Below are 14,065 nucleotides of genomic sequence, written 5' to 3' on the forward strand. Positions count from 1 at the left end.
CCTCAAGTTGCTAATCTGACCCGGTGCACAGTAGAGGAAGTCTTGGCCTGGGTGTCCGCTGTGTACACTGGAACCCTTGAAATATTGGCCATTGCCCACAGAGGCTAAAAAGTGGAAGCTAGTTAGCTACAGTATAGCTTGCTAAGATGACACTGACTTCCACTGTGTTACTTTTTATTTTATCTGAAAACCTGCTGACTCATCAGGTCTCACACACTGACAGATGAATTCACAAAGAATGGATTGTGGCTTCTGACAGAACCATGAAATGCTTATAACTTGCAACCACTATCTGCCCCGTCTTAAGGTCTGACTAACAAAAGATATTGCGCTTATGATATTACATAGCAAACATGGCCATAAGGTTTTGCAGCTAAGTGCAATTTTCCTTTTTTTGCGTCCGATTGTAATTATCCATGTGGCAAAGTATTACGAGCCACAGGTGCTAAGTGCAGAGGCATTTAAAGGTGAAAGAGAGATTTAAATGAGTTTGATTTAAATGTTAGTAAGGGAAATACTCCAACTCCATGGCTCAATATTGAAAGGAGTTTGGTGTCACCAGTTCACTTGAATTAAATTTTACTTACATTCCTCTCTATTGGAAATGTAAACTGAAATATGATCAATGATCATGAGCAGTGGCTGCGGGGCGTCTCCTCTAAGGGCGGTTGTTGTGGTGCCGGCTGTGGTGGGGGTGCCGCGCTCCATGAACCGAGCCTCCGTAGTCTCTCTGCATCCTCAGTTGCTTGGCTCATATGGGACATGGCCGTCTGTAGGCGGGGCCCAAATAGCCCATCGGGAGCTATGGGGCTGTCCAGGAGCTCACGTCTCACCTCCGCGGGTAGCTGTGACATGTGGAGCCAGATGTTGCGCTGGGCCACAGTCTGCCACGCCATAATCCAAGACAACGCCACCGTGGATGCTGTTGTCAGAGTGTGGATGGTGGTCATAGCCTTGCCAATCTTCGTGGCTGGGAGTTCAACCGGCTCTTAGGTCCGCCGCTTTCTTGATGATGTCCGGCAGGTCCAAAAAGAGAGCCTTGGCGGTGGAGAGTGGAGCCGCCTGTGGCAGAGGGGAAGATTGCCAAGGCGATGCCCCTGGCCGTTCCGGGGATGGGGAGAGCCGCAGTGGGAGGGCGTCGATCCCCGTCTGGAGGTCCAGTCTTCCCAGGGGGGGAAGAGGGAAAACAGGAGAGAGAACCATCTTCTGGGGGAGTCGAGTCGTCGGACTCGAGCCCGTCGAACGGGTTATTTTCGTGTTATATGTTGTGGATGGTCATTGACATTTTATTATGGGTCATTTAAAGTCATGAAAAAATATTGAAAATGTGTTGGAACCCTGTATAAAGGTCTACCTGATGACAATGTAATAACTATGAAATCGCCATGTCTTTCTTTGTCTCTCTCTTTCAACGTCACGTGTAGGTCAACAGATGGGTGTCCCTCAAGCTGTGTGACATAGGTGAGAACAAAGTAGCATACTTTATTGATTATGTTGTAGCAGGTATACACATGCAATAAAAGATATATAAATGCATTGATTTCTACGGAAGCCAAAAAGTGCCACGCTTGCACCAATTTCTTTTAATGCGGTTATCACAATCATTATTTTGTTATTTCAATAAAAAGACCTTTGTTATCTAGACCCACTGGGTCGTTGCCGACCTGTTATGATAATTTGGTTCGTTTTAGCATTGTGCATTAAAATACAAATGTCTTCTTTTATTCAATAATTCAATTAATTGTATGGAAACCATGAGCATTAAAGCATGATTAATTCATATTTACTGGAATAATAAACAAATGAAAGTCTCACATGTACCTATTTCAAGGTATCCATATACAGTAGGACTGTGTTTTTTTACTTTTGAAAATGTCTTTATTGATAGAGTGAGAATGCTTGATTTTCAGTATGGATGTAGTCAGAAATGTCGTCAACGCAAATGTATCGTTAATAGGATTTTTATTTCACCAACCCCAAAATCAAAGAATAAAGACATTTTCCTCACGATTTAGTAGTATTTTCTTTTTAATTTATAAGGGACACAGGTCACATGTTTTATAGTTCTTATGAATATAATGCAATTATTCTTATTTCCGTATTTTGTTTATACTTTTAGTTAACACCTTATTTTGAAAACTGGAACGTAGTTACACGTGTATCCTTAGGCTAACTTCACCAAGTCCATCACCGTTAGCTCGATCTAGGCCGTTTGAATGCATTTACTGTCGGCTGATTTGACCATATGGTGGCAAGTGACACAGTGCATGACTGGAATGGCACTCCTGATCTCTGATTAACATTAAGTAGGCCCTAATAAAAGGAGATATTATTTTGTTTTCTCTTGATAATGGGTTGATTATCTTATTTTCTTGAGATACAAAATCATGATCGTGATCTCGAGATAACGGCATTAAAAAAAGCAAGCATAGCCTTTGTCAGCTTCCATAGATTTCACTATAGATTAAAAACTGTGAAAAACTTCATTCACTGTGCAATAAATTAATAATCTACTCACATACATACCTGGACACTCTAACTGCTCTTAACTGCTAATTTATGCTAAATGTCATTTATTTATTAACTGTACAATAACACAATACCATACATAGTCCTAAATATCTATATATTTATCTGTAGTTTATTGTTGTTTACTGTTTGTTTACTTTTTATAAAAAATATTTAGCTAAAAGTTTGTCATTGTTATTCTTATACTGTATTTTTTTATACCTCTTTATTTAAAGAGTGTTTTGTATGCTGCTAAAATCTGCTGCTGGAAATCTAATTTCCTTGTGGGAGTCATCCCAAAAGGATCAATAAAGAGAAGTCTAAGTCTAAACAAAGTCTATTCAAAATATCTGAATACATTCTAACTTTGAATTTGAGACAAAATCAAATGTTCAAAGACATTTTCATATTCTGTTTGTGTTTGTTTGTATTCAGAGAAGACAAACTCATTTGCTGCCACAGAGAGGAGCTTTACAGTCAAGATGTTCACCTTCCAGTTCTTCACTCTCTTCTCCTCACTCTTCTATGTGGCCTTCTTCCTGGGCAGGTACCGTCCGTCCGTCCGTCCGTCCGTCCGTCCGTCCGTCTTCCTTCTTTCCTTCTTCCTTATTTCCTTTTTTTCTTTATTTCCATTCCTTCCTTCCTTCCATTCTTCCTTATTTCCTTCTTCCTTATTTCCTTTTTTTCTTTATTTCCATTCCTTCCTTCCTTCCATTCTTCCTTATTTCCTTCTTCCTTATTTCCTTTTTTTCTTTATTTCCATTCCTTCCTTCCTTCCATTCTTCCTTATTTCCTTCTTCCTTATTTCCTTTTTCCTTATTTCCTTTTTTTCTTTATTTCCATTCCTTCCTTCCTTCCATTCTTCTTTTCTTCCTTATTTCCTTTTTCCCTTCCTTTCTTCCTTTTCTTTTTTTTTACCTTTCTTGCTTCTTTAACGTTATTTGTTTTGTTTTAAGGTTTATTTTATTTATTTTAAAATAGACAATAAAGCATGGCCTACTTTAGAGGTGTGGCTACACGCCAACCTGGCAATCATTACAGAGGCTGGCAATGGGTCTCCATGGCACTGTATACAGTCAAATAGTTGTGAACTTTTTTTATAGGTGTTATGCGTGTTTTAGGCTTAAACGTTGACTATCTTACTGTTTGTTTTCACTTCATCAAAGAAGAAGAGATTTTTGGCAAGGATTTTGGCCTAAAAATGTCTTGTTCAGCATTCGGTAGCACCTTGCCAACCATGCTAGCTAGCTAGAACTAGCATTAGCTGGTAACTTAAAGGAAAGTCTGCCGATGAACGGTGCCAGTGCCGGAGGTCCGTGTTAACTCCACTGGATAACTTGCGTCAGCCAGTTGAAAATTGGTTTCTCTCCCTCCCTTGCTCAAATGAACAGCAGCGGCCAATGCGGTATATCTACGCCAAGCTTCGCTCTTTTGTCCGAATATGGCGATGGCCAAAATGCAAAATGCTGGCTGTAGAATGGCAGTACGCAACGGGTTTGTTTCTTCTCAGATTTCTGTGTTTACTGTGTCTACTATGTAAGTTGAGATAGCTACAGCTCATCCATTTAAAGCTCCACCTTTTTATATATAGTTGCTTGTATCGTTGTTAAACTAGAGGATCTGTCTCCAGCCTTAAGTTTAGAGGGTTAAATGTTGATTGTTGATGTGAAGCTAATGTTTTGTTGTCGCAGGATAAACGGCCATCCAGGGAACTATGTGCGTATCGCAGGATGGAGACTGGAGGAGGTGAGGAGATTTGAGGACACCTTTTAGCTTTTAGTCATTTATACAGCATGCATGCACGCACCACAGTACTAACCCTTATATGTGATCTGTGTGTGTTATAGTGCCATCCTAGTGGTTGTTTGACAGACCTCTTCATCCAGATGGCTGTGATCATGCTGCTCAAACAGACTCTCAACAACATCTTTGAGTTTACTGGGCCGTGAGTTTTCATTCTTAAAGTGCTGTGTTTTCATTCAACATCTCCTGTAAGGCAGGAGGTGGTGAAAAGTTAGTGTCCAGTCCTACATAGTGTCAACCCAGAACTCTTTGGAAAACAAAATGTAAACATGTCAGACTTTGCATTCATGTGAAAATGTTGTGTTTTCCAGCTGGTTGAAGAACTGTCTGAGCAGAAACCATGCAAAGAAGCTGGAGAGGAAGTGTGGTAACTGTTACAGGAAGGCCTGCCGTGATGAACAGGGACGTGTTGAACCGTGTGACATCTGCAAACTTCGGGACTGGCTGCGTAATTACCACCTGGCAAACACGGATGCCTTCAGTCTGTTCAATGAGTACTTGGAGATGGGTAGGTCCACAGTCTCCCCATGACCCTCACACCTTAAAACCTGACTTACTAGTTCGAAGGTTGATAGTATCCTTGCACAAAGTCCCAACAGTACCCTGACTAAGACATGTCAGCACTAGTTTTAGGGTTAGTTGTTATTAGTAGTGTGGGGTTAGAGTTAGGTTTGGAGAGGGCTGGGCTACACTCCAAGAATTTAGTCCATGGTACATAGGCTCAAGTAAAACTCCTCATGATAAAACATAAAATATCTCAGTAAAAGAGGTTAAAAAAATCAGTGCCCTGTCCAATCCTCTTGGTTTTGTTTAGGCGCAAGTCCTGGCATACTTGGGTGAACCGGTCCTTGCTGCATTATTAGCGAACAGCATGTCCAGGATGATAAGTGGTCTGACCTTTGCTTTCAGTTGAGCAAAGAGTTTATCGGTGATCCTGGGTAGACAGATGCCACTGTAGTTGTTACAGTCACTCCTCCTTCCTTGTTCTTTACAGAGTGACGAAAGTAGCATCTATCACGTCCTGTAGGACAGCAGCGTCCCTCCAGCACAGGCAGAGTAGCTTGTTGAGTTTGTGAAGAAGAGCAGGCTGTTGCAGGATGTTGATTGCTTTGCTTAGCTTCTTAGTTGTCTCTATTACATTACAAATTGGCGCTCTACATATAAGCCCCTTAGAATTTCCTGTGCCTCTGTGGTGATATATATATATATATACACACACATATGTATATGTATATATATGTATATGTGTGTGTGTGTATATATATATATATATATAGGCGCCTTTAAATAAAATGTATTATTATTATATTTTTTATATATATATATATATATATATATATAAGCTGAAATACACTTCAGCAACCTGCACTGAAAAGGCAGCTAGAAGCTGAGATCAAGGCAGCACTGAGGAAAGTCAGCCAGCTATCAGCTACAAAAAGTTGTGATGAAGAAAGAAAAAGGACAAACTGTCCATACCAGAGGCATTGAAGACTGCCAAACAAAGACTCAGAGCTCTGTCTACTCACCTGAAGAGGTAAACTACAGAACTAGAAGCCAGGAGAATAAACAGAATGTTCTTTATTCAAAGTTAACTCTCAGTGGTAAGGCAGTGACGGGACATGTCACGGTCTGATGAACAATAAGTTACCAGAGTGAGAAACGCAAGGCATTGTGAGCTAACATTACGTATCGAGTAACGGATCGGAAATTTTACTAACTTATGGTCCATCCCCGCCAGTGGTCCAGTTCAGTTTCACCACCATATTTGTGGCAGCGTTCCCCCTCGCCCCCCTTCTGGCTCTCATCAACAACATCTTTGAGATCCGCCTGGACGCCATCAAGATGGTCCGCCTGGAACGACGGCTGGTTCCTCGGAAGACTAATGACATCGGTGAGTGTGTGTTGTCTGTGTTGATATATGTGTCAAACGGTTTCTGTGTTGAGTGAGCTGCTACCGCATAAAATTTACATTACTGAATCATTTCAATAATACATGATAACAACAGTGCCTGAAATGGGCCAGCACTGAGTTCCGGAACTTCAGTTTTTTATCCACATGAGTACCCTTACTTCTTATAGCGTAGCGCAACGTCCTGTGGTTAGTAGGTATGCACCCCTAAACACCTGCGAAACTGCGTCTCTGTGTAAACACATATCAGCTTAACACTGACAAAACAGCGCTGAAAGTCTCCTTGTTAACATGGATCATTGTATTAGATAAACATATTATTGTAACCCTGGTCTGTGGAGGCTACTGTGATGGCCCACTTTGATGCAGTACCAAGATATGTGTAAAATAGAAATATATCCAAGACACATGCAATGATCATGTCATGAATTAAACTACTGGCACCTTTAACGGTCCAATTCAGGCACTGGATAACAGTGGCTTTCAAAAGTCTGAGCCAAGAATATACCAAAACTCAGTGAAGAACATTTTAATATAAGAACACAGTGCTCCAATAACATCCACGTATACTAAACATGTAATGAAAACATTATATAATAGTAATAAATACAAATATGACAAAAGGAAAGTCTTTTTCAGACAGTGTGAAGATAATGAAGATTTTTACAGTAGGTCTTGTGTTGTTAGACAGCAAGACAGCTCAACAACTAACAGATTGTAATGGCATTTACTTTTGGGGTGCTGATAGTGTGTGTGTGTGTGATATCACTGTGTTCTGTGTGTAACAGTTCTGTCTCTCCTGTCTGCAGGTGTGTGGACGAATGTGTTGGAGGTCATCGGTGTGTTAGCAGTGATTGCTAACGGTCTGGTTATTGGAATCACATCAGACTTTATTCCACGCCTCGTCTACCGTTACCTTTATGGCCCCTGTACCAATGGAAGCACTCAAACACAGTCAGTCATGTTTAATTTAATTACAGTTTTTAATTTATACTTTTTATTGATCCCCAGTGGGGAAATTACAATTTACAATTTACAGCTGGTAGAAACGCCTAATAACATATCAGCAGCCTGTGTTGTATCTCATCATGATTGTTTTGTGCTCTTGTTGCAGCTGCATGCAGGGCTACATTAATGACACTCTGTCCACGGCTTTTATGACACACCAAGCAATTAAAAAGGACTTTGGTTTACAACAAATGGTCTTAAACGGCTTCAACGTCACTCAGTGCAGGTAAGAACACCTTACTCTTACTCTTACTGTACTGTACTGTACTGGGTCAGATCTGATAAACAGGACAAACTGTGTGTGTGTATGTGTATACATCCAGCTACAGAGACTACAGGAGTGATGAGGACTACGCTCTGACTTCTCAGTTCTGGTTGGTTTTAGCTGTGCGCTTTGCCTTCGTCATCTTGTTTGAGGTTTGTACTCTTTCGGTTAGACAGTGTTGTCTATTTGAACTGAACCTACAGTTAAAACGTTTCTGTGTATTTCTTATGTGTTTTTCTGCAGCATGTTGTGGTGGTGTGTAAGTTCATAGCTGCCTGGTTCGTCCCCAACAATCCCACTCAGGTGAAGAATGATCGGATGCACGACAAACTGGCTCGGCTAAAAGAGGAGATACGGTAAGTCAGCAGTACTACAGTCAAGAGATGAAGCTAAAGCTCTGAAAATACAAAATCATGCAGTGGGAGCACTGTCAGAACATCTTCTAAAGCTGTAAAACGTTATCCGCAATTGACAGAAACTGTAGGCCAGTAATTACCAACCAGAGATACGTGTACCCCAGGTAGTGCTTCTACAGTTGCCGAGGTTATGTGGAAAGAAGTAGAGCAGCTCAACTAATTTGAAAAACTAGAAATGATGATTTGATTGGATATATACACACATATTAACCCAAAGTCAACCGTAACACATGGACACTACATCTTGCCGTTATGTAAGAGTGTGTGAAAACTAGTGAGCAGGCGAGCACAAACGTTTAGCTAAAAGTAATGAATAGGTAGTAGAAATAACTATCTAAAAGTAATGACTAAGCAGTTCGAATGATTAGCTAAAGTAATGGAGAAATGGTTAAAATACTTGAAAGTTAAAAAAAAGATAGCTATTGGTTAAAATAGTTTGCTAAAAGTAATGGCTTAAAGTAACGTTAATGGATATATGGTTGAAACATTCAGCTTCACTCTAAGTAGTAGTATGGTAGTGCGATTGATTGCTGACCAAACCAACCTCAATATTGACAGTTCAATTGTATGAAAAAATGTACTGTTTATTAAATGTAAATTTGTATTAAGTGAATAGTGTTATACATTTAGAACATACATTGTGAAGGATGAAGGGGTACTTGTGTTCAACTGACAGGACTGTGGGGGGGACCTCAGACCAAAAAGGTTGGGAACCACTGCTGTAGCTGTGATGAGGTGGACATGTTAAACAGCATGTTAGCATTAAGGCAGTAAGCATGTTAGCAAGACAACCACTACGTACTATTGTACATAGTTCATATCTAAAAACTCTTGTTTACTTTGGTTATGGCTTGCCTTTATTCAAATAAATGCGGTAAACCACAACTGTCTACAAACACGATTGTTTCCAGAGAGGATTAGTGTCACTGATTTTTCTCACATCTCTGTGGATCTCCACCTTAACGCAGCTGACAGCTTGACTTTTTTACATCATCACAATCTCACAGTGACACCGGTGTGGCTCAACACTCTTATTCTATAATGTGTGCGCTTTTGTTCTTATTTCAGTGAAATGAAACGCAGCAAATCAACAGAAGTCTGACCAACAGCGGACCTCAGATCTGCCTCCACTGATGAGTCCTGACTGGTTTTTATGTGTCAAAGGGAAATATGATGTATTCTTTTTATAATTTATATTTGAGACTGGACTGTACTAAACTCCAATGTGTGAGGTGTCAGGGTTTCATTGGAATTGTTTTACTCTGCTGATTTGTCAATACACAACCATCACGCTACATGTAACAACACCTAACAATCGTGATGTTTTTATATTAAAATGTAAGCTATATTATTGTCATTTAATATTGTTAATAAGTTGCTATTCTAAGAACCAGGGTCACAAGTAGGGATGCACCGATCCGACTTTTTCAGTCCTGATACCGATGCCAGGGCTTTGTGTATCTGTCGATACCTGATACCGATCCGATACTGTTGTTGAATTAATAATAAACTGTATACCTTTTCCACCTTATACCTTCATTCCACCATGTGGAAGAGACTAAAGGCACCAGACTTTCCTAACTGAACATTACTTTCCTAACTAAGACAAAATAACATTGATGTAATGTATTGAATTCTTTGTTGAATTTATTTGTTATTTAAAAAAACAATTGTCGAAAATATCATGTAATCAAACTTCTTAAAATAAATTTAAATATAGGTTTATAATGGCTTATTCTACTGTCAGGAGTACATAAAATATCACAAAAACATTTTAATGTCATCATGTTTACTAAAAGCTTTGATTACTAAAGGGTTTGCTTGGCTCCACAACATTATACAATAAGGTTATATGAAGGAGAATCCATGAAACAGTTACAGAATCTAAAATATTTTTATTGTGCAAACTGCAAAGTAGTAAAATAAACTTAAATCGAATGAATACACATACAAACAACTTTAACATTGTTTCCCTTTCAAAAGAAAATAGTTGTAAGATAGTTGTATAAATACTACCTTGGCCACCGGTAAGTTAGGTTGTTGTAGAAAAGTGGGCGACTGAACGTGGCTACGCTGTCAGCCTCCTGCTGTGTTTGAATAATGTTAGCAGGTTAGCGGACGTCTTTCAGCAAGGCACGACATCTTAAATCCAGTGTTTTAATCATTGCTCTGAACCCGTCTTTCTCAACGGTCTGTAGCGGGACCGTAGGTGGATTGTTATTGTGTTCATAATGTTGCTCCGCTGCATTCTTGAAGTGACATGTCTTTAACGTTAGTACGGCCGAGTAACGTTAGCGCAACCAAGTAATGTTACAGCGACAGACAACAAAAGTGGCTAAATTATGTCCGATTTTTTTAGAAACAAAAAAACTTCAGAACAACAGCTCTCTTGAGCATACGTTGTTCTGGTGTATCTCCGGTCTTTCTTCATCCTCTAACTTTCTTCTCTGTTCTTGAATGTGCGGTAGCGACCGGAGGCTCTCCCAGCTTAACAGACTGTTATGCTACCTGGCTAGCTAGCAGCTACTAGCTGTTACCCAACATGCCGTCCGGCAGTGTAAATTTGTAAATGTAAAATGATTAGTGTTAGAAATTGTTTAAGTCACAAATTGTTGTGTGCTACGGCATTTTATCCTGTTAAAGAGAGTACGTTGTGGGTTATTAATTGTTGTGTTATAAAGTTACTACCATGAGTGAGAATGGTACACAGTTAACAGGGCTCCCGGCATACTGCCCAGTATTATGCTGCTGACGAATGACGAAGGATGTGCTGCGAGGAAAAAAAGAAAAAAACCTGGATCGGTCCGTGGATCTGTTAATTTTTCCGATCCCCGATCCAGCTATTTTGTCAATATCAGGGCCGATATCCGATCTTAATATCGGATCGGTGCACCCCTAGTCACAAGTTATCTTGGTAGAGGAGCAAATCAACAAGTTTTAACCAGGGTTAGACGAGAACATCATTACTGCACATCAGGGCCTAAAGTTAACTTTTACCAGCCACTTTGTTTTTGTCTTATAAAGGTAAAATACAGGAAATGCATGAGCATCGTTCTTGAACTTGTTACACATTTAAGTGCTGTCCAGTTAATACGATGTTTGTGTTTATGTGTGCATATGTTGAAAGGGGTCGGGGCTTACAAATGGGGGGGGAGGCGGGCAGGTAGCCTACTGTTAGCAGAACTTCCTAAGGAAGGAAGCAAAGAGACAACGGTACACACTTCCTGTCTTCTAAATGGGCGTGGCCTTGTTTGAAAATGTTATCTGTGTTGCCAGATCTCACAAGAGTTTGTTCCTGAGACAGAAATGGGTCTTAAACAAAGTCAATTTTTTCCTGATGTGTCCATCTGAAAAAGACCATTTTAGTGTCAGTATGTTCTGGAGATGAGTGGCTTGTAAAATAATGGGTCTAAAATTTACTTTGGTGACTATGAGGCGAAAGAATCGGTCATTGTCTGTGTGAACTTTGAGTTCTCATTGGAATCAATACACTCAGGTCTCCTGAAGAGGCTTGGCCATGGCGAAACCCACATGACACAGATACAGGAAATTACTCTGAGTTGGGGTGTCTCGTATCTAAACCAGGAAGTGCTCCTGGCTTTGAAGCAAATATAACAAGCGGCCAAACTATGGAATTGCAAATTCCAGCCCTTCTCGTGATGCCCTCAGGCCCAAAATAACTTTTTTCCTGTAGACTTACAGAAACAGAGAAAGAGACGTCTATAAGTCGTCAGTGAGTTAGACTGTGAGCAGCAATGAGAGTATATTTCTTCACATTTTGGAAAATAAAGTTCGCCAAATTAAATATTAAAAGCCAATATTTGGCTGTGTACATTGGATGTGCTGGCAACTATCAGTAATTTACCTTGATACTGAAGAAAGTTTTAAAAACAGAGGATTCTTAGATAAGTTCTGCAGCATTCCCATTCCTGTCCCAGTGCAGAGAGTATGCCCAGTAAACCCATACAGTAAGTTACACTGTGCTGCAAATTGATCTGGTCTTTCATTTTCCTAAATACTTTCTTCTATATATATATATATATATATATATTCATTAAATCCGGTAGCACCATTGCCCAAGTGTGTTTGCTGCAAGTTTGTCAAGTGCAAGACACGAATAGGTCAGCAAGCAAGCAAAGTCTGTGGCCCACTTTTTCATTTCCTATTTTTTTAATTAGCATAACATTTTAAGTATGAAAAACAAGCCGTTATTAGATTTTCTAAATGTTGTATTTACAACAAAACAATGAATAATTTCAAAATTTTCCATTTTTGGATTCCCAATTGAATATAAAAAGATTGAATCATACATACAGTGGGGAGAAGTATTTGAGACACTGCCGATTTTGCAGGTTTCCCCACTTACAAAGCATGTAGAAGTCTGTAATTTTTATCATAGGTACTCTTCAACTGTGAGTGACGGAATCTAAAACAAAAATCCAGAAAATCACATTGTATGATTTTTAAGTAATTCATTTGCATTTTATTGCATGACATAAGTATTTGATACATCAGAAAAGCAGAACTTAATATTTGCTACAGAAACCTTTGTTTGCAATTACAGAGATCATACGTTTCCTGTAGTTCTTGACCAGGTTTGCACACACTGCAGCAGGGATTTTGGCCCACTCCTCCATACAGACCTTCTCCAGATCCTTCAGGTTTCGTGGCTATCGCTGGGCAATACGGACTTTCAGCTCCCTCCAAAAATGTTCTATTGGGCTCAGGTCTGAAGACTGGCTAGGCCACTCCAGGACCTTGAGATGCTTCTTACGGAGACACTCCTTAGTTGCCCTGGCTGTGTGTTTTGGGTCGTTGTCATGCTGGAAGACCCAGCCACGACCCATCTTCAATGCTCTTACTGAGGGAAGGAGGTTGTTGGCCAAGATCTCACGATACATGGCCCCATCCATCCTCCCCTCAATACGGTGCAGTCGTCATGTCCCCTTTGCAGAAAAGCATCCCCAAAGAATGATGTTTCCACCTCCATTCTTCACGGTTGGGATGGTGTTCTTTGGGTTGTACTCATCCTTCTTCTTCCTCCAAACACGGCGAGTGGAGTTTAGACCAAAAAGCTCTATTTTTGTCTCATCAGACCACATGACCTTCTCCCATTCCTCCTCTGGATCATCCAGATGGTCATTGGCAAACTTCAGACGGGCCTGGACATGCGCTGGCTTGAGCAGGGGGACCTTACGTGCGCTGCAGGATTTTAATCCATGACGGCTTAGTGTGTTACTAATGGTTTTCTTTGAGACTGTGGTCCCAGCTCTCTTCAGGTCATTGACCAGGTCATTCCATGTAGTTCTGGGCTGATCCCTCACCTTCCTCATGATCATTGATGCCCCACGAGATGAGATCTTGCATGGAGCCCCAGACCGAGGGAGATTGACCGTCATCTTGAACTTCTTCTATTTTCTAATAATTGCGCCAACAGTTGTTGCCTTCTCACCAAGCTGCTTGCCTATTATCCTGTAGCCCATCCCAGCCTTGTGCAGGTCTACAATTTTATCCCTGATGTCCTTACACAGCTCTCTGGTCTTGGCCATTGTGGAGAGGTTGGAGTCTGTTTGAGTGTGTGGACAGGTGTCTTTTATACAGGTAACGAGTTCAAACAGGTGCAGTTAATAAAGGTAATGAATGGAGAACAGGAGGGCTTCTTAAAGAAAAGCTAACAGGTCTGTGAGAGCCGGAATTCTTACTGGTTGGTAGGTGATCAAATGCTTATGTCATGCAATAAAATGCAAATTAATTATTTAAAAATCATACATTGTGATTTTCTGGATTTTTGTTTTAGATTCCATCTCTCACAGTTGAAGTGTACCTATGATAAAAATTACAGACCTCTACATGCTTTGTAAGTAGGAAAACCTGCAAAATCGGCAGTGTCTCAAATACTTGTTCTCCCCACTGTAGGTTATGGCTTTAGAACATCCTTTTAGTTTTTGATTTGTTTCACTGGATCCAATCATAGTGTTGTGACTTGGCAGGATTAGTAAGGTATTACATAATAGATTAGCCCTGCAGTAAACACAGGCAGTGTAATTCATAATTTGGTATTGTTTAGATTGTTTGGGGACACACTTCTCCATCATACTCAAAAATGGAGAGCAAAAAAAAGATTTTATTTAACAAACTACATGTCTGTGTGTCTGG

The 14,065-nt window shown here is 40.2% G+C and overlaps 1 protein-coding gene across 1 annotated transcript in view; it reads left to right on the forward strand.

The window, feature by feature from the left end:
* Positions 1-9,591, forward strand: part of LOC144521850 (anoctamin-9-like) — a 36,812-nt gene extending 27,221 nt beyond the window's left edge. Inside the window, exons 14-24 of the mRNA XM_078256518.1 lie at positions 1,425-1,461; positions 2,944-3,055; positions 4,200-4,254; positions 4,356-4,453; positions 4,623-4,819; positions 6,050-6,202; positions 7,030-7,174; positions 7,335-7,454; positions 7,552-7,645; positions 7,737-7,849; positions 8,978-9,591. Of these exons, the coding sequence (XP_078112644.1) occupies positions 1,425-1,461; positions 2,944-3,055; positions 4,200-4,254; positions 4,356-4,453; positions 4,623-4,819; positions 6,050-6,202; positions 7,030-7,174; positions 7,335-7,454; positions 7,552-7,645; positions 7,737-7,849; positions 8,978-9,011 (1,158 nt within the window). The 3' untranslated portion in view covers positions 9,012-9,591. The remainder of the gene's footprint in view (positions 1-1,424; positions 1,462-2,943; positions 3,056-4,199; positions 4,255-4,355; positions 4,454-4,622; positions 4,820-6,049; positions 6,203-7,029; positions 7,175-7,334; positions 7,455-7,551; positions 7,646-7,736; positions 7,850-8,977) is intronic.
* The last annotated feature ends 4,474 nt before the right edge of the window (positions 9,592-14,065 follow it).

The sequence above is a fragment of the Sander vitreus genome, chromosome 1 (genome assembly GCF_031162955.1).
Source record: "Sander vitreus isolate 19-12246 chromosome 1, sanVit1, whole genome shotgun sequence".
Classification (NCBI taxonomy): Eukaryota; Metazoa; Chordata; class Actinopteri; order Perciformes; family Percidae; genus Sander; species Sander vitreus.